General features: G+C 35.7%; 3 protein-coding genes and 1 pseudogene across 3 annotated transcripts; 3 read left to right on the forward strand and 1 right to left on the reverse strand.

Annotated features, from left to right (window-relative positions):
* Positions 1-1279: 1279 nt before the first annotated feature.
* Positions 1280-4585, forward strand: LOC113754824 (cysteine-rich receptor-like protein kinase 10). Its single transcript, XM_027299076.1, has 7 exons — positions 1280-2084; positions 2588-2729; positions 2856-2970; positions 3105-3315; positions 3474-3711; positions 3899-4049; positions 4187-4585. Exons 1-7 carry the CDS (start codon positions 1280-1282, stop codon positions 4415-4417), a joined length of 1893 nt encoding a protein of 630 aa, XP_027154877.1. The 3' UTR covers positions 4418-4585.
* A 3405-nt stretch (positions 4586-7990) lies between these two features.
* LOC113754825 lies at positions 7991-11588 on the forward strand (annotated as a pseudogene).
* A 6369-nt stretch (positions 11589-17957) lies between these two features.
* On the forward strand, positions 17958-20934 carry LOC113754828 (sulfite exporter TauE/SafE family protein 2-like). The gene is made up of 4 exons (XM_027299081.1): positions 17958-18828; positions 19569-19700; positions 19808-19957; positions 20116-20934. The coding sequence occupies exons 1-4, from the start codon at positions 18025-18027 to the stop codon at positions 20422-20424; spliced, it is 1395 nt and encodes a 464-aa protein (XP_027154882.1). The 5' UTR covers positions 17958-18024; the 3' UTR covers positions 20425-20934.
* Positions 20935-21984: 1050 nt separating this feature from the next.
* LOC113754830 (transcription factor bHLH115-like) lies at positions 21985-25601 on the reverse strand. The gene is made up of 5 exons (XM_027299082.1): positions 25323-25601; positions 23773-23835; positions 22909-22986; positions 22554-22716; positions 21985-22415 (listed from the first exon to the last, which is right to left on the reverse strand). Exons 1-5 carry the CDS (start codon positions 25460-25462, stop codon positions 22149-22151), a joined length of 711 nt encoding a protein of 236 aa, XP_027154883.1. The 5' UTR covers positions 25463-25601; the 3' UTR covers positions 21985-22148.
* Between the last annotated feature and the right edge of the window lie 923 nt (positions 25602-26524).

Raw genomic sequence — 26524 nt, forward strand, 5'->3', positions numbered from 1 at the left:
AACGCAACTTAACCAGTAGATATTAATCAAATAACTGTAAGATTTTTAATTTGATTTTCAAATCCTCTTCTTTCCTCCTTCCTTTTAATATTTTGGAGTCTCAATTAGACAAAAATTTTTCTCTTTTTGGGTGTGCATATGTGTTTTTCAATTTTTATTTTGAGAGGTAGGTCCCATCTTTGCCATCAACTTCCCGTTTTCTTTTTTGACTTCAATTGTTCTTCATTTGGTAGGTCACCATAAAGCAATGACTATGTAAATATGGTACTCATTACTTTTTCTTTTTTTTTTTTACTAAGAATTTAAGAAATGAGAAAGAGGAGAATTTATTTATTCTTAACTTCAATTGTTCTTTATTTGGTAGGACAGCATAATGCAATGACTATATAAAAGTAGTACTCATTACTTTTTTTTTTGGGTTACTTCAATTGTCTTTATTTATTAGGTCAGCGTAATGCAATGATTATATATATATATATATATATATATATATAGTACTCATTACTTTTTTTGGGTTTTTGGAATTTGTAAAATGGGAATTTAAATCTAGAAGTTCTAAATTGTGAAATTTTAATTTTAACCATTAAACCACAAGGTCTCCTCCACTAATGCTGATTACTTCCTAGTGATGTTACACATAATAAGTTAACTAAAGAAATGTCTGAAAGGAAAAATAAAAGGAAGAATGTGTTCGGTAAAAGAAGGCCAGTTAGAAATTCACCCTCATTTTGACCTTTTCATTGGTATAAAAGATGTCAAAATGGTATAAATTTGTCATGACAACAAAAAAAAAAAAGAAAAAATTAAGGGGGAAAATGAAAAGTCCATCTTAATATAGCCAGCTATGGAAACCTCCTACTAGAAGGAGCGTCAAAATAAGCAAGAGACCGACTGATACGAACATCTCCCATGTACACAAATGAAGTTGCAGCTTGCCAGTTTACCTGGGAATGATTCAACTATTTCAACTAGTAAATGATTCAACTATTTCAACTAGTAAATGATCCTATAGACGTGCTTGACCAAATACTCACTCCGATTGTTAATGCCATACCAACATACGAGCTTTCAGCCCTTCATAGCACAGACAATTCAACATTGCTCGGAAAGTTGAATGGTTAATATATTGCCAAATTCTTCGCAGCTGGGGTAGTATGTTATCTAACACTCCCCACTACTTCAACTCCAGCAGTTCACAATTATGCTGTATAAGTTCAAAACCTGAATACACCAACCTAGATTCTAAGTTGGAAGGATTGCATTGACGCCTGTTTTGGACATGATCCCCAGAAGCCTTTTTCGCTTATGTTGCATTCTTGGCTTCCTTTCCTTCAGCAAGAGAGTAACAAGCTTGACTTTCCTTGCACCTAGCTGCCAAAATACAACCTACAATCCGAAGGCTAATAGCGCTTACAGCGCCAGCCTGAACTTTCTGCTTAGCAGTTTATCTTCTAATGCTTCTCACACCATCAACGGGTTCTATAATTCCACTGCTGGCCATAACATTTCTGACAAAATCTATGGTCTCTTTCTCTGTCGAGGTGATCTTAGCAGTGACATTTGTGAACAGTGCGTGGCAGATGCCAGTAATAGGATTCTAAAGCTATGCTCCGATGAAAAGACAGCAATCGTTTGGTATGACGAATGCTTATTACGGTATTCAAATGAATCCATGTTCTCCAGGGGGGACGCAAGCTTTGGGATAAATTTGAGGAGCCCACAGAATGTCACTCGACCAGACCTGTTCAACCCTCTACTGCTAAATCTGATGAATAATGTTACCAATCAGGCGGCAAATGATGGTTCTGGCAAGAAGTTTGCTGTTGAAGAAGCCAATTTTTCCTCATTTCAGAGGTTATATACCCTGGCACAGTGCACACCTGATCTTTCGAGTTTTGACTGCATGGCATGCCTTAGTAATGCTGTTTCAAATCTTCCGAGTTGCTGCTACAACCGTCAAGGAGGTAGAGTTGTCTATCCAAGCTGTAATGTCAGGTATGAGCTCTACCGGTTTTACAATATTGTAACCGCTGCATCAAATTTACCTCCTCTGCTGCCGTGGAGTACTCCTTCAAGCAGTAAAGGTAACCCTCAGAGCTTGCTGAATGATACATGTTCATTTGTAGGCATGCATATGCCCCATCAAATACCCTCATTTCGACGGTCATTTCTCTTTTTGTCGGCTTATCTTGTAAAAGCATGAGGAGGTTCTTTTTTTACATTAACTTAGACCGTCAGGATTCATGAGAACAAATGATAACAGTTAGTGACTTTACATTGATGAGGTATTCCATCTTCTGCATGAAAATAAGTCAGGTGTCTCAGGTCAAGCAGTGAGGAACAGTCTCCCTTTTCTCTTCATTTGCATGTTGACAATATATTTGGTTTGAATGCCATGGTATAATGGATTGCATAAGAAATTAATCTGGCACTCTTAATAATCCCAATCTAAAAAGGATTATGACTCTCAACACCTAACATAGTAAGTGTGAGTGACGGTTGGCCACTATCAATTTTTTATTGTAGGCATAAGAGAAGAATTAGCTATCAATACAGATTTTTGAGTTGAATAAGTTTATTGATGCAGAAAAAGGGCAAAATTCAAGAGAAGTAGTTATTGCCATTGTTGTCCCAATCATCGTATCTGTGTTTCTCTTTTTTGTGGCCTTATTTCTCCTAAGGAGAAGATTAAGGAAGAGAAGTGATCGTGTAGTGGAAGCAACTGGTAAGTCATAATCATTAGTATCCTCAGCACTAGAAGATGAGAGCTCTGTACTCTCTGCTATGCAATATTATTCATAAAATGATAAACTAAACAAACCGGATTTATGTACTACTTGTCATGTAGGTGGAAGCGAAAGCTTAGATGCTGAATCCTTACAGTATAATCTCAATGAAATACAAGCAGCCACAAACAACTTTTCTGCCTGTAACAGAATTGGGGAAGGGGGATCTGGTCGTGTCTACAAGGTACAGTGAGAGCTAGATTTCAAGAGTGCAATTCGGATTTGATCATTTCGTGGTTGCCGTTGTTAACATCTTTCATTCTTTGTACTCTTTGTGTAAGTGTGTTAATGGATTATCTACTGTAACTGGACACTCAGGGTACACTTCATAATGGACAAGATGTAGCGGTGAAACGGCTGTCTACCAGCTCATTGCAAGGTTTTGAAGAATTTAGGAATGAAATAGGACTGGTTGCCAATCTCCATCACAGGAATCTAGTTCGGCTGCTGGGATATTGTTTTCATGGAGAAGAAAAATTACTCATATATGAATTTGTTCCCAACAAAAGCCTTGATTACTTCCTCTTTGGTTAGCTTCGATCTATACACTTCAATTTACTCTCTCTCTCTCTCTGTCTCTTTTTCTTTTTTCTTTTTTTTTTCTAGACACTTCATTTCCTTGTCGTGCCTAAGCACAATGTCGATTTACAAGACTAATCTGCAAAAATTGTCCTTATCTTTTTAAAGACCCGGAACGGCAACCAGTGTTGGACTGGTCAAGACGATATAATATCATAGGAGGATTAGCAAGAGGACTTCTTTATCTTCATGACGATTCTCGCCTTAGAATTGTTCATCGCGACCTTAAAGCTAGCAATGTACTGCTAGATGAAAGTATGAACCCCAAGATAGCAGATTTCGGTTACGCAAGGATCTGTGCAGTTGACCAATCTGAAGGCAGCACAAGCAAAATTGCCGGGACATAGTAAGCTGCTCACCTTTAACTCTCGTCATATGAAATACCAACGGTTAATCCTCAAGGACGATTCTCTTCTTCAGTAAGCTAGTCTGATTAGTGAAACATACAGATTGAGTCATATCCTAATGCTTAATGTCAAATATCTCAAGATATTTAGTACTAAGTTTAACGGATTGATTGATTTGGCTTGTAGTGGTTACATGGCTCCTGAGTATGCAATGCGTGGTCAGTTTTCCGTAAAATCAGATGTGTTCAGTTTTGGTGTTTTAGTTCTGGAAATTATAAGTGGCAAAAGGAGCGGTAGCTTCCACGAATCAGACAGTGCTGAAGATCTTCTGAGCTATGTTAGTGCAGATAAACATCATGTCATCCTGCCTTCATTTGAGAATGCTTATGCATCAATATCATGCCGTCCAATCAAGATTGAAAGGAAATATCATGATGCTCTTAATTGAATGTCGCTTGCATTAATGTTTTGCAGGCTTGGAAGCAATGGAGGGATGGAACACCAGTTGCGTTGCTGGATCGCAATGTAGGAGACGCCTCCTCGAGAAATGAAGTCATTCAGTGTATCCATATTGGCTTGCTATGTGTTCAAGAAGATGCAGAACAGAGGCCTAACATGGCTGCAGTAGTTCTCATGCTTAACAGTTATTCTGCGACCATGCCAGCACCTAATCAGCCTCCAATTCTTTGTCATAGCAGAACCTAGAAAATGCCAAAAGAGCAAAAGACTGGGAGAATCTCATGGGAGCTTCAGCTTTGTCAAGTGCTGAAGTTTATCATCAAATTACACGCAATATTTTGGCTTGAAATGGGTGCTACAGAAACAATTTCCCAATCATAAAAAGACCACAAATTTGCCTGTCAAGCATCAATATTTCAGAACGTAGTCTTTTTTTTTTAAATACTGTGTTTATATTGGCCTAAATGCGCAAAACCCCATCATTTTTGTCTTTTTAAGACCAAAGCGTGAACGAATACGCTTCTAGGTGAATATGACTTTGTCAACCAGGAAGACTTATTGTCTTTTTTTTTTTTTTTTAAATAGAGTGTTTATATTGGCCTAAATGCCACAAAACCCCATCTTTTTTGTCTTTAAGACCAAAGCGTGAACGAATACGCTTCTAGGTGAATTTGACTTTGTCAACCAGGAAGACTTACCATTGGGCCCATTAGAATTGACAATTGACTTTCGCCAATCAAGAAGAAAATATCGACTAGGCGGCTGGGTGGTCCAGCGGTAAGCGGAATTTTAAGAACTCTTACGATTTTTTATTTGAATATTATTTTGGACTTGAATCCTCGTGACTCGTCTAGAGTCACTGTATGAGGCCGTGGCGCACTCCTCCGGTTTGGTGTGCCGGTTCAGATCCTAAGGATTCGAGTTGGAGCATGTTCCGAATTACCAAAAAAAAAAAACGATTAGTCGTGGTGGAAACCAACGCCCCCAAGACCCAGAAAATTATATATCACCCTTTAAAATTTTGAAAGGTTTGAAAGGGATGGTTTTGGAAATAATATGTTTGCCCCCACACATATATTTAAGATTTTTATATGATGTTATACAGTTAATATGATAGTATTAACTTTGCCCCTTCAAGTTAATACTACAACAATATTTCTACTTGTAGACTCCGACTCTTTGAGGGGTGATATGTTCTACTTTTCCACCAATTTTTATTTGGATGATACTTTTCCTTTTTGTGCATAATGAAAGAAAGAACATACTAGTGACTACATTTTCATTTGTTTGCATGTGCTTTATTCAACTCTTAGGTGTGTCCTGACCGGAAAAGAGATAAGAAAATGTGCAATATTGGAATGGTCCATGAAATGTAATACCGTTTGAGACCAAATGGTGAAATAGAATCTTGGGCTGCTAAGGCTGTGGTAAATCTTTAGCACCAATTCAAATTGCATAGAGTAGAACTCTCCATGTGGGGTTTTTTTTTTCTTTCTTTCTTTATTTGAAGATATATATGAGTGTATTTGAATAGGAGAATATTTAGTATAATTTTTTGAAAAAAAAATACCATAGTTTTTTTTTTATATATATATATGATGCATGTGAGACGAAAAAATGATTAAAAATATGTGTTTATGATGCAAGTAATAAATTTGTGTAAATAATTCGCTATCCAAATGGTGAACCTTAATCATATTCATGTTCATTACTGTCGTGGTGGTGACATATAGAGTTAGGTGAATAAGTTCCATCTATTGAGAATTTGTACAATTCTATGCTTTCACGTATCTAACTCTTTGAAAATTTTTACACTTTAAAGGAATTCCAGTGCAGACATGGATTGACTTGGAGGAATTAAGGGTGGCCCACTGTTTGAATTTCCCGTCTCAAGTCTTAACTTGCCTGAGGGGGAGGGGTTGAATCGAGTGATAAAGGAGAAGTTATTATTCTAAGTGTGAAATTTTGGATTTAAAACTTTTCACTGATTAAAAGAAAAGAGAAAATCTTATATACACTGATAGTGCATACACTATTACCGTTAGATTCATGACATATGTGCAAAAATTAAATTTCAAATTTAAATTTTATATAATTGTCATTCATCCAACGCTGACAGTGTAGAAAAGATTAATCCTAAAAAAAAAAATCTTAATCTGTCTGAGAAGATTTAAGAACATAATAACTGAACGACAATTATTTGAATGTTTATGTGTGAGATTAAAAGATAGTTGGATGATATGTTAAAAAATCTGTGAAAAGTTAAGAAAAAAAAAACTAAATGTTAATCTTTTGACCGATCAAATTTTTTGTTTAACCTTCCAAAATAGATTAAAGTGTTGCTTAGCACCTGATGATGAATAAGTTCTAATTGAATCTGCACTCCCAATAAGCCATTTTCTTAATTCAAAATTGTTATAATTAAATCTGATAAATGTTTAAGGGACTCTAAAACAATTAACCTCCTACCCAAATGAGTTAAAAAAGATAAGATGTTCTCCTTGAATTAAGTGTGGAAGATTTTTAAAAAGTAGCAAACCTCTTTCAAATTACATAAACAATTACTTTATTCCTTTTCGCCTAGGCGATAGGCTAATTACTCCAAATTTTCAATTTACTACTAAAGCTCCGTCGAATGTCATGGACCAAACATGAATTGATAAAATGGCTTCTTTGAAACAACTTAATTGGGACATTGCTTGTTTTTGGGGCTGAATAGAGACGTTGGTCTACTTTAGAAAGTTATATTAACATTCACCCTTTCTTAAAAAAAAATTGAAATTCTAATAAAAAATATGCAGGCAATAGATGAGGGTGTATAATTATTTGAAAAATTAATCTTTTCAATAGTGTATACACTAGCAGGGTTATATATGCAAAACTTGAAGTTCAAATTAAAATTGAGGTTAAGGGCCATCTATTGTATATAGTATAACTATGTCAATATAAGGGATATTAATTGAATTTTTAATAAAAAATGGAAATATTATTCGTTATTTGAATGGTAAATTGGACATAAAAAAGCTATATTAACTATTCACTAAAAATCCATAATCTTTATACTAATTTACCTTCAAATTAAATCATGATTTTGGAATAAACCCTGAAAATCACTATTGCGTAAATAACCAAAGATTGGCAAAATTGGAATTCAAGTTATTTGAAAATTATAATGTAGATAGTCCAAAATCCAATTCAGCCTAATATTAATTCAATATGAGGGTCCAATGGTTTTCATACACTCCTTTTGGTGAGTCTAATAATTTCTAGGTACTCCCTCTAGAGAGATTCAATAAGTTTTCAGGTACTCTTCCCTGATAAATTCAACGAGTTCTAGGAAGGAAATTAGACTTACTACCGAGATAAACCACAGCTACAAATTAAAAGTTCCAGTATAGACTTATCACACGCATACTCAAAATGAAATTGCCATTCTAAAACAAGTACAATGCTCAAATTGAGTTTTTTCCATAAAAACTAAAAGTCTGGCAAAAATATACGTCGAACAAAGCATTCAACCATTAGCTGTTCTAATTCTAGAATTCCACGCCTTTTGACAGCTAATTAAGTGGCAGTCCATTTTGGGGTTTGGAAAATGAAACTTCTAAGCCACAACCTTTTGTAGCCCATAAGTACAGTACCAGTGGCCTCACCACACTTTTTCTGATCTGGCAGGTATTCATGATGAACACCTGAAGGCCTCCTGGAAGTGCAAATTCGACGGTACCGCCGCATAAGATGTCACATTCTCTCGTTTTGTACCTATAACTTAAAGTTTTTTCAATATATAGTTCCTTTTATTATCATAAAAAAGAAAAGATGTCGGCCTTCATGTTGTCTAAAAATTTATTGTATTTGTGTTGCGTGCTTTGTTTATTTATTGTTACGACTAGAGCACAAGATAATAGTAACCCCGATCAGATTCTTGATAAAAGATGTGATAACACTGATCTCATTATTGCTGCTAACAGTACGTACCAATCCAACCTAAATTTCCTCCTTACCACTCTATCTTCAAATGCCTCAAGGGCTGCTAACGGCTTCTATAATTCGACTTCCGGCGGCGTCCCACAAGACATCTCTAACACAGCCTACGGCCTCTTTCTATGTCGAGGCGATGTTAGCAGTGATGTGTGCCAGAGATGCGTGAGCAGGGCCTGTAGGGAAGCGCTAGAGCTATGCCCGGATCAAAAGACTGCCATTTTTTGGTATGACAGGTGCTTGTTACGTTATTCGAGTGAATCCATCTTCTCCAGGTTGGATGTGAGTGTGGTGATAACTCAGTATGCCTCCTCAATGTCAGTGACACTGATCGGTTTAATCAGGTATTATTGAGCACGATGGATGAGATAGCAAGAAGGGCCTCAATTCTTGATTCAGGCAAGTATTTTGCTGTTCAGGAAGCCGAATTTTCAGTTTTCAGAGTTTATGTGCACTTGGACAGTGCACGCCAGATCTTTCCGGTGCAGATTGCCATTCATGCCTTAGAGATTCTATTTCTGTTCTGCCTAGTTGCTGCCTCAGTCGCCTGGGAGCTAGAATTCTCTTGCCTAGCTGTAATATTAGATTTGAGAACTGACGCTATTACAATATCTCTGCCCCTGCACCACCAAGTCCGCCTCTGCCTCCTCCTTCCAGTCCTCCTCCAGCAAGCAGTAAAGGTTAGCTTCTGTTTCAGAGTCTGCGACTAAATCCGATACTATCCAAATAAAACCACCCGTCGTCAACTGGAACGTTCCGTCGTGATTCATGAATTTAAATTGCCTACAATAACTGCACAACTCTAGCTAATTAATCACCTTTTGTGAATGCAGGAAAAAAGCGGCAAATCTCAACTCGGATCATAGTCGGTATTGTTGCAGCATTCCTTATTGCCAGTGTGCTGTTCATCTTGGTCTGCTGCTTCGTAGCAAGTAGATCAAGGAAGAGATACAAAACCATAGTAAAAAATGCTGGTAATTTTAAGGATGGAAAATATAAGCATTAATTACAATTTATCCCCTAAGGTGTATCTTGATTCTTGCTTTATCCCCTAACCTTTATTTTTTTATTATTTAAACCCCTATGAGACAAAAATACACCTTTATTATGCTAAATTATTATTTTTAATTTTTTTACTTCCTTCAAACAATAAATTTTAACATGTGATTTGGTTTTGATTACTCTAATTGGTGGTGATATAGTTTCACATGAAATTAGTACATATATTAAGGAATACACTAATAATATACTTTTAAAAACTCCTAATAACAAAAAATGCATTAGTGAAAAAATAGCAAAATAAATGTCCAATAATTGACATGTAAACGTGCAATTATAAAGATGGATAATTGATTTGAATTCCTAATTACAAGGAAATAGAATGCACTTTTTTTTTAGAATTTTTTAAGTTGGAGAATAGATGAAATTGATTTGCAAAAATGTATATATAATTTCTTCAATTTTGTAAATTAGACAATGAACATCCTAAATTTTTTGTTAGAGAAATTTTTTTATTTTCTTAAAAAAATTTTGAAAAAAGAAAATTAATTTAGATTAGAAAAGAGAAGAGAGACCAAAAAAAAAAAAACCCAACGTAATAGAGAGGTATTTTTTGTATCTTAGAGGGTTAAGTAAGAAAGAATAAAGATAAAGGCTGGGGAGTAAAGTGATAATCAAGGTATATCTTAAGGGAATAAGTTATAAATAACCCAAAATAGAATGAATAAAATCACTTCTATATATACTTACATTTCCTTCTTAATTGACTCTATCTTCTTTTCCATATCTAGATGGGATTGATATCTCAACCATAGAACCATTACACTATAAACTAAGTGATATTCAGGCTGCAACAAACAACTTCGATAGTGATAACAGGATTGGAGAAGGTGGATTCGGATCAGTTTACAAGGTACCAGAATATTCGGTGATTCATTGCAAGAATGCTTATATATTGGTCTTTACTGAATTCTCAAGGCACATTCGAATAGGTAAATTGTTTTTACAATTCTTTTCCTGTCATACATTCTAAGGGTACTCTTCCTAATGGACAAGAGATAGCTGTGAAGAGGCTATCTAGAAGTTCGACTCAAGGTGCAGATGAATTTAAAAATGAAATTCTACTGGTCGCAAAGCTTCAACACAGGAACCTGGTTCGAGTGCTGGGCTATTGTCTGCAAGGAGAAGAAAAGGCTCTTATCTATGAACTTGTTCCAAACAGAAGTCTTGACTGCTTTCTTTTTGGTCTGTTTTAATCCGTGCTTCTGTCTTTCTCTTTTTCTCCTTTTACTTTTTTTTTTTTTTCCCTTCTCTTTGATTAAATGACCACAATATGAAGAAATACTCCCTTAAAACATCAAAGCGAGATGAAAGACAGTCATCTTGTGGAAAGCATTGTCATAGTTCATGAGATTAACAGGCAAGTTTTTTTCCTTTTTTGGTCTTCGTGATAACATAGGCACAGAAAAGCAACAGACATTGGATTGGTCGACACGACACAAGATCATCGAAGGAATAGCAAGAGGACTTCTTTATCTACACGAAGACTCTCGCCTTAGAATTATCCATCGTGATCTAAAAGCTAGCAACGTCTTACTAGATGCAAATATGAATCCAAAGATAGCAGATTTTGGCATGGCAAGGCTTTTTGCAGTGGATCAGACTAAAGGATCTACAAGTAAAATTGCCGGGACATTGTGAATACTTCACCCTAATCTTGTAGTAATTATGTTTGTAGAAAATCATGCATATAATCATCTAGTATATTTGACGCTTTTATATATGGTCACGTCATTTACTCTTATATATGATAGTTAGTTAATTTATACCCTAACCGGTCATATTTGTGGTTCTGGTTTGCAGCGGTTACATGCCTCCTGAGTATGTGTTGCACGGCCATTTCTCTGTAAAATCTGATGTGTTCAGTTTTGGTGTTTTAGTCCTCGAAATTGTAAGTGGACAGAAGAACAGCAGCTTCAACCAATCAAATAATGCTGATGGACTTCTAAGCTATGTAAGTGATAGTAATAAATATCATAAAATTGGAGGCTCAGTGTACTCATTTTTGGATTAGTCTTCACATTAAATCGACAATAATATCTAATTTGAGATTGCCACAAACTTTATTGATCTAACTTGAAGGCTTGGAAGCAATGGATGAATGGAACACCACTAGCTTTGGTGGATCCTAATATAGCAAACCTTTGTGCCAGAGAAGAAGTCATCCGGCGTATCCATATTGGCTTACTCTGTGCTCAAGAAGACGCTGAGGAAAGACCTAACATGGCCACGGTATAGCTCTTCTCACACCATGCCAACACCTTCTCGACCTGCATTTTTTGTGTCTAGCGGGACAGAGGGCTGGCGGAAAGAGCAATTGGAGGCTGATGAAGGACCTGTAAATGAAGCATCAATTACTGAATTGTCTCCGAGGTAGAGGAAGAAACCGGGCATCTATATATTTCTCATTGCAACTTGCAAGGCTATGAACCTGGGCAATAGATTTCCAGTCTCTTTGCTTAGCAATTTTTCTTTTTTCTTTCTCACCAAAATAAATGTTATTTCAAAATACTATTACACCAATGGTCTAGCGACCATTTGTATTTGTATACAATACATGCTTTTGTCTTCTCTTGAGCTTTGAAGCTGTTGATGAAGATGTGAATACGCAATGTTTACATTTCTAATGGTAAGTGGAACAAGTTTAATTTCATGAATCGTGTTCAAATATGGAAAATCAATGTTGTCCTAATCACAATAATACTTTGAGAAGATGTTGCTATTAAGCCTAAGAATGCAAGTGGCTATGGTATGTCAAGTCCTTTTCTTTTCTTTTCTTTTCTTTTTTCCCATAAAAAATAATACTTTTGATGGAATTTATCATTTTTTTCTTCATACGGAATTCAAATCTGACACTTTTGGTTTCCATATTATTCTCATTATAAATCATTTAAGATTATTGGAGAAAACATCCTGTCTTTTCCAGCATTCTCATCCACTTTAAGGTTCATCATTTCTAAATGTAGATTTTTCCTTGTCGTTAGGCAATTTTGGAAGATTCTCTGAGGAAGACTCGCATTGACTTATAAAGACACGACAATGGACCTGGCCTCAATCAAAATTTCCAGTTTTAATCTGCAGAAAAATGTGCAAAAATTTTCAATTCAACTAATAAAACTTGTTTCAAACATCTCTTACATTGGAGATGACAATGGGTTGGATATCCTTAAAAATTACTCTCACCAAGCCCTAACTCGCAGTTTTACCAAATTCTATTTGGTAATCCTACGGGTTTTAATTCCCATTACCAAATTCTCTTACTCGATGATTTGGATTACGCATCGGATACCTTCTACCTGCCAAGCTGAATAGTACAAAAAAGGAAAATTCAGAAAACGTGTGTAAATGTGAAAGGGCTAATAATAATGGGTTCAATTGGTACAAGGTTATCCTGAATTGGTGAGTGTGCATCATTTCACCACATATACTTACGTAAAACACACCCAAAAAAAAAAAAAAAAGGTACAAAAAGTATATATGTGCAAAATGGTTGGTGCAAGAGGGCTACTGTATATTCACCAAAATTCTCAGTACGATTGTTCGAGCCATCAGAAAGCAACTTATGTATTTCCGGATATACATATGATCCCCAAAATTGTAGATTTTGGTAAGGCAGGACTTTTCAGTTGAACAATCTGAAGCAAACACAAGCAGAGTTAAGTGCCAGGCCATGATAAAGTTATTTCTTATTTGTTCTCAAATACCTCGTAGTATATGTCTGAGAGATGTTTGCTTTTCACAAAGCATATTATTAGCATCTAAAAGTACAGCTACAATCCCCAAGTTCCCTTCGGGCTGTTTAAGATGAAATCGATTAGTCTCCATTAGCAGTGTGGACCTTGGACTGATGATCATCTAAAGCTCTATCGAAAGGAAGCAGCCTTCAATTTTCAGCTGCACCCCTACGCAATAATGCAAGCACAATCGAGACGGCGGGGAGAATGTGCATGTGATTGGGATAAATTTGAAGGCTTTTTCTTGCAATGTTGCCCGCATCCCAAACAATCAATTTCTTTTAGTGCAACATGACTTTGTACGCTTGCACTGGCTCCCAATAAGCGAACAGGAACAAAATCAGAGGGGTTGAACAGTAGTGTTAGGAAAAAAAAAAACTAGTTACAGGTAAAATAACAGGTTGATCACCTCGAAAAGTCAATGGACTGCTTAAACCATTTACTCGAACATTCATTGGCTGAACCCATATTGAAAATGGACAGTATATTGAAAGACAGCAAAAAATAAAGAAAATTGTAAGTTAGGCCCAAAGACCTACCAAATGATGTTTAATTCATGCTTTGATGGATTTTCATGGTAATGCATAATGAGATGTTATCACTTATCGTTATCATCTGGAAATTCAAGCTTGTAATAATTAGTACATCATCTTCCGTTTTTGCATGATTCAGTGGCCCAACTTGCTGAAGGCACGTAATTGCCCTAATGGCTGTATTCACTTATCATCAAGAAATTCAAGCTGGGTTCAACATTATTGGTTCATCATCCACCCTCTGTTTTTGCATGGTTTAGTGCCCAACTGGTTGAAGACACGTAATTGCCCTAGTCGCTGTGTGCCGCTGTTACCTGTTAGCATTGCTCTGTGCGGACTCATTTTGTAATGCTGTTACCTGTTATTATTGCTGCGGAGTCATTTCTCGCATCAAGTCAATTTGACATTTGCACTTTGCCATTAGGGAGACCAGATGTCCTCAGGAGTTTATGGCAGGTCATGAGATGACATCTCCTCTCTCTCTCTCTCTCTTTTGGGGGATTTCCGAGAACTCAACATCTACAGAAGCATAACCCTATTAAAAACTCATGTATGCTATAATTTTTTCCGTTTGATTCAGTAGGCTGTCGTTTAGGTGACAGTTTATATCATTTTGCATTACAATTTGTTTGAACTAATAATCTTCCTCCATATTAACCATTGGAGTTGATCCGGTGGTGAAGAGAGAGGTTTTAGAATTTTTTTAACTTTCAAATTCGGCGTTTGATTTGTGAATCTAGCAGTCGGGAGTGGCAAGCATGTGAGAAAGGAAAGAGAGGTAAAAAAGAAAAAAGAAAAAAAACTCCATCTCCATGAGTAGCTATAACTTTTTTTTTTTCAATACAGGAAATATCCCAATTTTGTCAGACTAATCTCTTTATGTCTATACACTCCGCGCCCTAAGGAGATACAAGGGATAGAGAAGTGACTCGAACACACGATTTCGAAACCTAATTAAGCTACTCCGAAACCATCCGAACCAACCCAAGAGGCTATGAGTAGCTATAACTTAAAACTATCAAAGTTTCTAAGAGATTGAAGGGGGACTAGCCAAAACTTAGGGCGGCTACCCTGTTGGCACCACCTGTAGCTCCACCTCTATTCTTAATCTTAAACAAATTGAGATAGTTCAGCTGCGAACCAGCAGCTCTAAACACTTGGGATGCATTTAATATTATCAAACTGAGGTCTAAATATTGAAATATGAAGTGTAAAATATTATATTTGAATGTATATCACATTAAGTGGTAAGTGAATAACTTATCATTTATTTTGTGAAACGAGTTTTGTTTAAAAAATTCAGTGTCAATTAATTAATTTAAATATTTCACAATTAATTATCGAGCGTATCTGAACATATTAAAATCTGATCCCATTAAATTTAAATATTGAATTTGATTATCAAACAGGTTTTAGTTTAGCACCATAAGAAATCCAACATGTAATTGTTCTGACAATCAGTCTCCCACTTGGAACATCAAATCTTACCAAGCGAGCTTTTTACACATTTTTAATTGGATTTGGTTCACAGGACAATAATTAACGCTGTAAACATCATAAGAAATCAAACGTGTAATTGTTGTGACAATCAGTCTCCCACTTGGAATATCAAATCTTACCAAACGTTCCTTTTTGCACATTTTTAATTGGATTTGGTTCGCAGAACGAACAATTAACACTGTAAACATCTATTTATAGCTTTTGCAATGTACAAGTTCTAAAGCCTATGGCTCAGGATTTAAACTGAGCCCCAGAAAAGTTGTTCAATTAATGTGTCTTCCATGATTAAAATGATTAACTCGTTTTCTGTCGATGTGGAGACAGCAGGAATCCATTACGCCAGTCGAAATGTAGCATAATCAAGATAATGTTTAATAATGCTGCTAACGTAAGACTAGCCGGTTTGCTCAAAGTGTTGAATCACTATTCACCGGCACGCTGTAAGAACCTTCAGGCACTTGACCATTGTTTATTACCGTTAAAAATGACATTACATCCATAATCTAGATTTTCTAATAATTTAAATGCCAAAATTAACCTCAAGGCCTAATTTTAATGATCATTTTGCATTACTTTTATTGAGATCTTTACAGGGTTGACTATAAAATATTAATTTTTTAACTCTTTTTTTTTTAAAAAAAAAAATTAACAATGTTTAAAGTCGTAAAATTCACCTAAAAATAATAAACAAACTCAAAAATAATACAAACTCCATACCACAAAATCTATTCCTTTATTCAAGAACTTATATAAACACGACATTTTTAAAATCATCCTTACCAAGAGCTTTCTTTATTATTAGTTATACAATAATTTAAGACTAATTTAAGAGTATGAAAATCTAAGTGAATTGAAGAGACAGAAGTTATTGGCCAATACACAGAGGGGCAATTTGTCTTTTAGAATGTTTAATGGGTTTTTGTTTTATTTCATTAAGTAAAAAAGAAAAGTAGAGTATCTGTAACATTTTCTGAAGTGCAAATATCATTTGCCTGTTCTTCAACAATATGAAGTCTATGGCATTAATCCCCTGCGCATGCCTAAATTAATCTTAAATTTCTCCTTTGTTCTTCTTGTCACGTATTCTAAAACGTCTGTTTTAGAGAATGCTAATGATATTCCTTGACCCTCTTTAATTTTTTGCATACATTTGCAATGCTTTTTTGAGCAGAAAGACAAACATGTATGGTAGACAAAAATACATTGTAGGTGTGGGTACATGAATTTGGGGCAACAACAGTCAATAGAAAAACCGTCTGAACCGATTTTGTGCGTTTTGCACAAGTTGTAACTCAATTTGCATACGATGTAATTTATTTTGCACAATGCGTAACTATAGAATAAAATTTTGTGGGTCACATGCATTGTATGAAAAACGATGTACAAGATGAAATTTGAATCTCACATTTTTTTTTAACCAAATCTTAGCCATCAACCTTTCAGAACGGTTGCTTCCTGCAATTGTTCCTGCCCCAAATCTGTGTGTACATAGTAGCTTAACAAAAAGTGCAAGAACATTCTTAAAGCTTGGATTCATCAAATATTTTTAATTTTTTTTTTCGTTATTGTTTTTGAGATGAGAAAGTTGTACTTTTGCGAACACATTAAACCTACAGGCGAAGTACTTTTAATGCATTCATGATAAGTTCATAATATAAATTGCAATAGATGTAAAGGAGATTGTGAAACATTTCAAACAGAAAGCAGATCCTGTTGGTAACCCTTAATACTTCAGACAAATGTTGAAGGGGATCAAGAGCTTCAGTTCAGACCAGTTTGCATTTGAGTAATGACTAAGATTGCAGTGTAAAAATAATAATAATAAATTTTATCCTTATCAGCGTTCGAATTTTGTATCTCACGATTGAGAGTGAAATGTGATTGAAAAAGTGTGAAAAGCTTTTTAAAAAAAAAATGCCGGCGACTTCTTGGAAGGAAAAACAAATCTTCATTTTTCTTTAGGTGCGTGCTTGTCCGTATCTAGGTGTCCATGTTTGTTCTTGCTGCCCTTTCGCTATTGAACGACCAAATTTTGCAATTTGAGAAATCAATCATCTGACTGGTTTTTATTATTTTTTTTTGTCGATATTGTAGATTAGTTCAAATACTTTCACAGAGTTACAAAAATATCTGAACATCAAGTCATTAACTATTTAAGATTACCACCTTGCACCATAATCTATCAATTTTGTATTGAAGTACTTCAAACTTTAATTTTTTTTTTTTTTTTTGCAAAGTAGTGCATTAACTGAAAGATTTTCTAATGGGTTTTTTGAGAGCACTCGTCAATCCGCCTAAATTATACATATATGTTTTAATTTTTTTAGTAAAAAATGGGTGGGATTTAAAAAAATTAAAGAAGTGAAAGAGGGATTTGCATCTAAATTACACACAACATAGTAATTTATTATGTGAGCATACACGTTTATAATTGTTACATCTTTTGTATTTAAACACTTTTTCAAATTAACTTTAATTTTATTAAAATTTAACAAACCTCTTCTAATAGATGCCTCCAGGGTATCGATTAGCCAAATCCATGCTTAAAACCAAATGAAACTCACCTAGATTTCATCAAAATTTAGAAAAAGAAAAAGAAAAAAGGTGAGTGTCTTTCTTTTGTTTTTCTTTTCGCAGGGCTTTCAAATCAAAAAAAATTCTCCATTTCCTCTCAGTGATATTTCTTCGTGATAGTTGCGCTGCTTAACATAATTTTCTTTTTTTTGTTCGCCTTTTTTTTATTTATCATTCCTTTTTTCATAATTACGATAATTATTTAAATTTTTGACCCACTAATCTTCGAGTCAATAAACAGGTTGGCTTTCAATTGGCTGATGACTATAATATTAAGCTGGTTGCACCTTTTCTTGCATACCCAATTTTGTCCCATCCATTTGTGCTTTGGCCTTTTTGTGCTTTTGCCTTATAAAAATGCCGTGCAACCCATCCTCTCTTCCTCCATCTCTAATACTCCTACCACATATGCCACCGATCCATTACTCAGAGAAACACAAACTCAATATCCCAGAAAGAACTGCAATAAAAAATGCAAGTGCAAAGAAATTTGAAATGGATGGTTTTTCTATTTATCATCCTGACAACATTCAAATCAGGCCATGCAAAAGAAACACAGCCTATTTTAGAAAAACTTGATCAATTCTTGAATACAGCTCTTGAATGGAGGGCTAATCAGCAGATGCAACTGCAATCCCAAGATTCCAAATTGAAGCCTACAGTTTCCGTGATGATATCAGGAGCTTTATGCTTTGTAGCAGCATCCATATCAAGTGCTGGCGGGATAGGAGGTGGTGGGCTATTCATACCAATTCTGTCTATAGTTGCTGGATTAGACCTCAAAACAGCCACAAGCTTTTCAGCATTTATGGTCACAGGAGGGTCAATTGCTAATGTTGCGTGCAATATGATCATCAAAGGAAAGAAAAATGGCGGTAAGACATTGATTGATTACGATATAGCACTTTTATCCGAGCCATGCATGCTCCTGGGAGTCAGTATTGGAGTGATCTGTAATCTTATGCTCCCTGAATGGCTCATTACAATCATGTTTGCTTGTTTTCTTGCTTGGTCCACATTCAAGACATTCAAATCAGGAATATCGTATTGGAAATTGGAATCAGAGTGGATGAGCAAAAATAGATGCCAAAAATTGGAAAGCGGGATGTTAATTGATGGGAAAAGTGGAGAGACTGTTCAGAGCTCGGAAGAGCCTTTATTGCAGAAAGAAACAAGTTTAAAATTCGACATACCATGGCAGAAGCTGGGGATGTTGGTCGCGATATGGTTTTGCTTCTTTGTTCTCTATCTTCTTCGGGGGAATCGCTATGGACAGGTGTGTGGTCGGTGGACTTCCTTTTTCAATTCCTTTTAATATTTAGATAGTACCGGATATATCTATAGCTAGTTAGTGCCCGTGTTTTCTTTTCTGCCCCAATGTAATAAAAAGGGGAAATTAAGACAACAGGGAAGAATTGTTCAGAAGTATAAATATAGGAAATGTGATCGTACGGGATATACTCCCGGTAGTAGAATCTAGTAGTAGATGTCACTCCTCAAGTTAGCTTTTTCCTCCTCTTTTTTTTTTTTCTTGAAACACATTAGCTGGTTCAGTGAACCAATTACCCAGGCAGTCCTGAATTAATTCCACGTAGGGATAGGAATTAAGACTACGTGCTACGTTAATTTTGAGCAAGAAAGCAACTCAAGTTATGACAGACAGATTATTGGTGGAAAGATAGAGAAACAAAATAAAATTGGAAAAGAGACAAATTAATATGCACAATGAGCAAACTGGGAAATGGGGGGTTTGCTCAACTTCTTCTTGTATTTCTGTTTTGTTCAGAAACCTTCGTCAGGTAAAGATTTAACAAGCTTGTGACTTTCAGCTAAATTTGTCAGAACCAATGGGCGAACTGGGCTGGCACTAGAAAATTGACTATCCAGTCGATGAAAACCAGACGGTGGACGCAAGTGTAATTAACGATCAGACTAATGTATTGATCCTAAAAGAGTACATTAGCCAGTGGCTTTTTCTGAAAAGGAAAATGCACTAACTATATGAACTCTATGCAGGGAATTATAGTTATGCAGACTTGTGGAGTGGGATACTGGATCATCTCATCGACCCAAATTCCTCTTTGCATAATCTTCACTTTATGGATTTTGTATAGCAGAAAAAGCAACACAAATCAGTTTCAGCAGCAGGTGCTTGAAAAATCCCTTTTAGTACTTCTTTTTGTAGTTAATGCCGATTTTGATCCTTTTCTCCTTGAACATGCAAGACTACTGACAGGGTCCTTTTCTTTGTATAGGAATTAGGAAGTGACGCGAAAAATCAAGGGCCAAACATGTTCGTGTTCCCAATCATGGCGCTGTTAGCAGGGGGGTTGGGTGGTGTTTTTGGAATTGGAGGCGGAATGCTGATAAGTCCACTTCTTCTGCAAGTTGGCATAGCTCCTGAAGTAAGTTGTTTGATACATACTCTTTATCTTAGATTTCAGAATTTTATCATGTCTTTGGTTAGCAGCAATCATCGTTATAGAGTTGTAGGTTGTCCAATCTTGACGGGTAATTGTGCCGGATCAATTAGCTTAACTGTGTAACCTTGCTCCTGGTACAGGTTACGGCGGCTACCTGTTCATTCATGGTATTCTTCTCCTCAACAATGTCAGCTTTTCAGTATTTACTCTTGGGAATGGACCATGTCTACGCTGCCATCATATATGCAATAATTTGTTTTATTGCCTCGATTATTGGTCTGGTTATTGTACAAGGTGCTATAGCGAAGCAGGGAAGAGCCTCGCTCATTGTGTTTTCAGTTGGTATAGTGATGGCTGTGAGCACTATTCTGATGTCTAGTTTTGGAGCTGTTGACGTCTGGAGGGACTACATTACTGGAAAATATATGGGATTCAAGAAGCCCTGTTGAAAAGGGGGAAAAGAGGAGAATCAGTGGTCCTACTAACTTTATAACCTGGTCCAGGAAGAATAAGGCCATAAACGCTAAACCGTGCTCTAGATTTTGCAGAAGAGATAAATAACGAGCTCGAGAAAATTACATATGAATGCAACATCAAGATCGAAAGCAGTTGCATTATAGACATAAAATGCAGTTGATGAGTGATTTTTGGCACACATCACAACAAGACGAAAGTGCAGTTCCAGATTAGCTGATAAGATGCATCAGTTTCAGTCTGATCCTCTCTAATTGAAGGCATTAAGAATGTTTATGTTGCAGTAAAGAATGGTGTAACCAGTTTTCTAGTACCGACCAACAAAGGTGAATAAGAATGAAAGGAAGCAAGAAAAGTTTCTTTGCATCCAACCTGCAGAAATATCCCCTACGGATGGTATGATTCAATCCTGTTTTGTAATGTTAAAAGTGTGGCTATGCGACCATTGTATCCTTCACTTATCTAGTGAGTATAAACTTTTAGATGTGGAATTTCTTTTTGTCAATTTGATTGAGACAAAGGATGCTTCGATCCTTTTTTTTCCCAACAATTATTAGATCCATGTCAAAGTTGCATAAAAGCAAAATAGCATCTTCATTCCTGTATGTCTGATTCTGACATAGTGGACCATTCGTGACTATATGTCAACATCTCTAAGCATTTCTAATAAGATGTGGATACAAACTAAAGTTATGCAAGAGCTATTGGATAAGATCTGGTCTGGGAATAATAGCTTCCAAAGTTTTAAGAGATAAGACGTTGATATCCTTGGCGATTATAACAAAGAATTCCCACTTTTTATTAGGTACTAGTGTTTGTCCTTCACCACGCATCAAACAGAAGTAGAAAACTCAAGTACAATCACTAGAGGGAACTTAAGCAACCAAACTGCAAGGCAACCTGAAATGCATAATTTTTTCCAAATAGTTCTCCCCACCAACTGTTTACACATGCAAAAGAAGCAGAATACATTGTAGAAAAACTATCGATCATTGCTCAAAATCAATGACTAATCGGAGGAATCTGTAGCAGGTACAATGTGCAAAAATTCTATATTGAAGTTGACAGCTGATAATTTTGGAGCAGGGCTCTAGCTTTATAGCAGCTAGCACTATAATAGAATAAGCCGTTTTCAAGTGCATGCATGTCTAACTTAATATGCATCTATCATTTCAGTGGAGGTTGAGGATGTTAAACAATATCAATTGTAAAATTGTAATAACTATTATACTCAAAATGCCAAAAAAAAAAAAAAATCAACGACAAAGCTCTCTCAAGCTTATCAAGAAAAGGAAAAGATAAATGCCAGTTCCACTTACGAACATTCAGAAAATACAATTCTAGCAGCAGTTGAAAGAGTGATGATAGTAAAAGAAATTGGAGATCATAGTTTATTTCACATTAACAACTATAGAAAGACTAAAGGTTTCAAAACTGTAAGAAACAGAGGTAGGTTAATGGACATCGTGCCAATGGCATGATCCTTAAACCATAAAAACATTAGAATTCTTTGAGTTTCTTGCAAACTCTACTCCTTTGTGAAAGCCGCCAGTAACTCATCCATTTCAAAAAAGTTTTACCAATACAAACTTAGTCTAGCTTCAAAACTGGAAACCAAAGTATTAAAATCTAACTATTTATATTTTGAAAGAGAATATTTTCTCTGATCACTTACAGCTCAGAGCTGAGCTATTATGAGTTAAGCAACTGGTGGACGTAGGACATGATCTTCCGAAGTGTCAACTGCAGCAGGTGGCATAAAATGCCACATCGATGTTCCAGGATAGCCAACAAATGGTGTCATCTTGCTGCTGAAAACTTGATGCGGAGCTACAAATGGAGCTAGAATTGCAGAAGGGTTGGATAAAAAGCCAGTTTGAGAGCTTAAGGCTTTTAATTGGTGTTCAAGTTTGTCCTTTTCTGCCTTTTGCTTCTGCTTCTCATCACGAAGTTCATTTTTCTCAGCCTATATGATAAGTTATTGTGGATCAATAGGAAGGGATGTATCTACCCAGTGAAGGTGAACTATCGGAATGCCTAAATAGAAACTTGCTTCCAAACAAGAATTTGAATTACAGGAATGAATGACAAAAATTTGACACACCTTTAATTCATTAACCTTCTCTTGTAATCTCTCGTATGACTCCTTCAACTTCTCGGCCTCATCTCTCAACTGAATCAACATCCTTGTGGCATCGCCTAGTATAGCAGACTTATCCACTTTTGGGGGTCTTTCAGGATCCAGGAGAAAACTTAATTCTTGGAACCTTGGAAAAGAAACAAAGTCAACTTTGCAAAATGCACGCTTTGTGTAATAAAGTCAACATTGCGTAATCTCATGTGCACCCCATTCACAAACTCTAAAATAGATGAGTTGCAAACACACACACACACACATACACAGATGCGCACACACACACAGAGATAGAGAGAGAGAGAGAGAGAGAGAGAGAGTCTGCCTATCGTTCAATTTATCCCTACGCATTTTCTCCCTGTATGCTTTGGAATCTGTTGCACTGCATGGTCCAGACCTTGCCCTAATACAGTTACATCAAACTTCAAGAGTCAGATGGAAATAAGATGAAGATAAGAAGTAGATGAGAAGGAAGTACAAGGCAAAGGGAGTGGCATTAGTTCCTGACAACTGGGCAGAAATGCTATGGCACATACATGTAGAAATTCAAGATAAATGAACAAGAAAGAGAGGCATCTAACTTTGGCATGAAATTCTGATATATATGTACTAACTAGTCATCAAAAAATTTGAGCCCAAACACTTAATCCTAGTTTGATTCCAAAAAATTTTTAAAGCTTCTATGAAATAAATGTGAACAGCATTCTGCCAATAAAATGCTGAATTGCAATTCTTACCAGGATTTTTAGGCTAAAACAATTAACATTCAACCAAAATCCTATTGGCAAGGGTGAAATGGCTGAGGGTTTAAAGAAAAAACCAAGTTTCCAGTTACAATCTCCATCCTGATACAGGTATTCTTACTTCCTGATATAAGTATTCTCACTCCTCTCAACATCATTAAAAAAAAATCATCTAACGTAACAGATACACTAAAACTTAACTGTGCAAAAGAGGTTTAATACTTTCTTTCAAAAATATAAATCTAGTAATGCTGTATAACAGATTAAGACTGTGTATGCTATCTGCATGCCAAGAGGTGGAGGGGGCCGTTTATTGCGGCAGACCCATTATGCTGGCCCCTTTAAGAGTAAAGAGATGTTCCACATAAGTACATTGACCCATCTGACACTTTTCCTAATTGTTACAAAAGAAAGAGCTTGCTGATTACTCTGAAGAAAGTACACACCTCTTTCTTGAGGAAGCTTCTTTCCTGCTCTGTGAACTTTGGAATGCACCATCAAGTTCCACACTGTGACGTCATCATCATAAAACAGGTTTTTAATTGGACAGTAAAGAGAGGGTTTTTACTAAAATCAATCGGGAAGTTGATTAATAGAACAGACAACAAAAGGAATCAAAGAAATAACATCCCAAGCAACAGAATGAGACAGCTAAAAACATGAGTTGCTCTCCAGGAAATTGAAATCCTATTGAGCAAGTAATAAGATCCCACAACTTGGCAAACATAATTGTCCTTCCCTGTGACAGATAAAGATGGAAGTAAGTACCTATCTGCAATCATCAAATGCGAGCATAGACGTTTATACTTTCTATGATGCTACTTTTGTTAAAGTGGCAGGGACGAATAGTTAATAGTCAACAATTTGTAAATGCAAATTCTGATTTTCTGACAAACCACAACTTTTTCAACCATAAACTTGCCTATCCCAAACACCGAAGCTGTTAATTTTCATTTTCACTTCCTTGCATGAACAGAGCAGCGAAAGTTTATCTCACAACAAAAGCAGGCAAGAGTCTTTTTCCTTTTGGTTTTCTTTCATCTACCCCAAACAGAAACCGATACGAATCAAGCAATGTGCAACTTTTGCCAGAATTTAAGGGGACTAACGTTCTAGCACATCATGTTCAATCTATTCAGGAACTAGATGAAGCCAAGCACCAAATTGTTTGTACCATGTGAACTTCCTATCATCAACACGTCAACGTAACTCTTAAAACATAAGCAATGCAATCAGATCACAGTTTAGTCTGTCGTTGAGGCCACTGGATGTGCGATGAGCAGATATTCACATTTAAATTATCGGTAAAGCCACCAAAGGTGTTAACTTTCTCAAACTGTTTCTTCATATTAGGTGGAACACATGCATCGATACAGGAATATTATTCAACTCTTGAATGTCCATCAATGCATATACCTCTTTTCTTCTTCCTTTTTTTATTTTTTTTTCTCGCTTTTGGTTAAGCAAATAGGAAGGGGGCTATTAAGTAGGCTAGCCCAACCTCCAAGCAAGGAACATTGCATTCGTTTCACACCACACTGTATCTGAAGAGATCCTTGCTCTCTAATAAAGTAAATTTCTGCAGCAAAAGGCAACAAATTCCTTTTTCTCAAAACAAGCAAACAAATTGTGAAGAAGCCCAATCAGCAAAATTGCAACAGAAGCGAACATTATTCTGAAAATTATTTGTCGAAAAAGCTCCTAAATTATTTCAAGAAACTCTTTTCCCTTTTTTTTTTTACTAAATTTGGCAAAATTAAGCATCCCAAGTGCTCAGATTAAAAGGCCAAACCAAAGGAAGAAACAATAGAAAACAAAAAAACAAAAAAAAAAAGCCTAGACCACTTAAGAAATTCGCAGGCCAATAAATACCATAAAATCCACATCCAAGTGAAATAATCAAGAATTTTCATCTAATTTCGCAATAAATGCAATGCAAGAGTCGAGAAGGGAAACAGAAAAATTTCACATACTAAAAGTTAAGGAAATGGAGGACCTGTTTGGATTGTAAAATGAATTGTTGGACCAATTTTGAAAACCGGGATCAAGAGGAGGAAGGTCACCACCAGGAACCGGAATGTCTTCAATCAATCCAAAATCGAAAACCCAGTTGGAGTCTTCCTCCGGAGATGCCATTTTCTCCGAAGGGTATTGTTGGGAAGGAATTTTTTAGTGGAGCTGTTTTGGGGAGTGCAAGAGTGAAGAGGAAATTCAGAGAGAAAATGGAAAGGAAAAGTACAAAGATAGAGAAAGAGAATGAGGAAGGGGAGGAAAATTTTATGTGGCGGGAGGAAATGGTTGGCTCTCTCAACGGTTAGTGGGGAGCTAGTTATGACGTCATCTTTGTGGAAAAGTGATTCTAAACAGAAGTGACATGGAATTTTTTATTTTTTTTGTCGAAAGGTCATCATGGTTATTCATCCTTTTTGGTTAAAATGGTGCAGTGGGTTATATGAACCTCTTTAACTTGTAAAAAAAAAAAAAACCTCTTTAATAATAAAAATAATAAAATTTCAGTCAAAGAATTCAACCGAAATCAAAGGGAAAATCTACAATGTGGTGGTAAATCACATTGCAGAACAAGAGTGTGAAAAAAAAAAGAAAAAAACTAATGAGATATCGCAAATATGGTATATCACATCGTAAAAGTTTCGGAAATAAAAATATTTCTTTGTCATTTTTATCTAAAATTTTCTTCCTATGCCTCATAATTGGGTTTTTGTGGGCTACAAAAACAATTTCTTTCACGATGTTCAAGTATGAAACTCAGCAACAAGGAAGAATATGTCTATATCAAGTTCTTTTTTGGACTGCCTTTTTTTTTTTTGTAGTCATTCAGTTAGGAAACAAATGAATGTTGAACGAAAATGAACATCCTGCAATGGATTAAGACTGTCCCAGGTATTCTTTCGGTTAAATAATGAACTAAATAGCCAATATAACAGCGAACATGCATAAAATGTTTCATGTTTAAAAACTGAAGTTGTTGAATATGACCCTTTTAAGTACTAGTAATAAGTAATCACCACTGAAAATTGAGAAATTTGAGTTTATCCGGGGAGAGTTGAATTAGGTGGTAATGTGATAGAGATTGTAAGTAGAAGATCTTGGATTCAAAACCTCTTATTTAAAAAAAAAAAAAAAAAAAAATTTCAAGAGAAGGTCATCAAATAAATATTGAGGATTTAATTAACTACG

The sequence above is a fragment of the Coffea eugenioides genome, unplaced genomic scaffold (assembly GCF_003713205.1).
Source record: "Coffea eugenioides isolate CCC68of unplaced genomic scaffold, Ceug_1.0 ScVebR1_1088;HRSCAF=1885, whole genome shotgun sequence".
Lineage (NCBI taxonomy): Eukaryota > Viridiplantae > Streptophyta > Magnoliopsida > Gentianales > Rubiaceae > Coffea > Coffea eugenioides.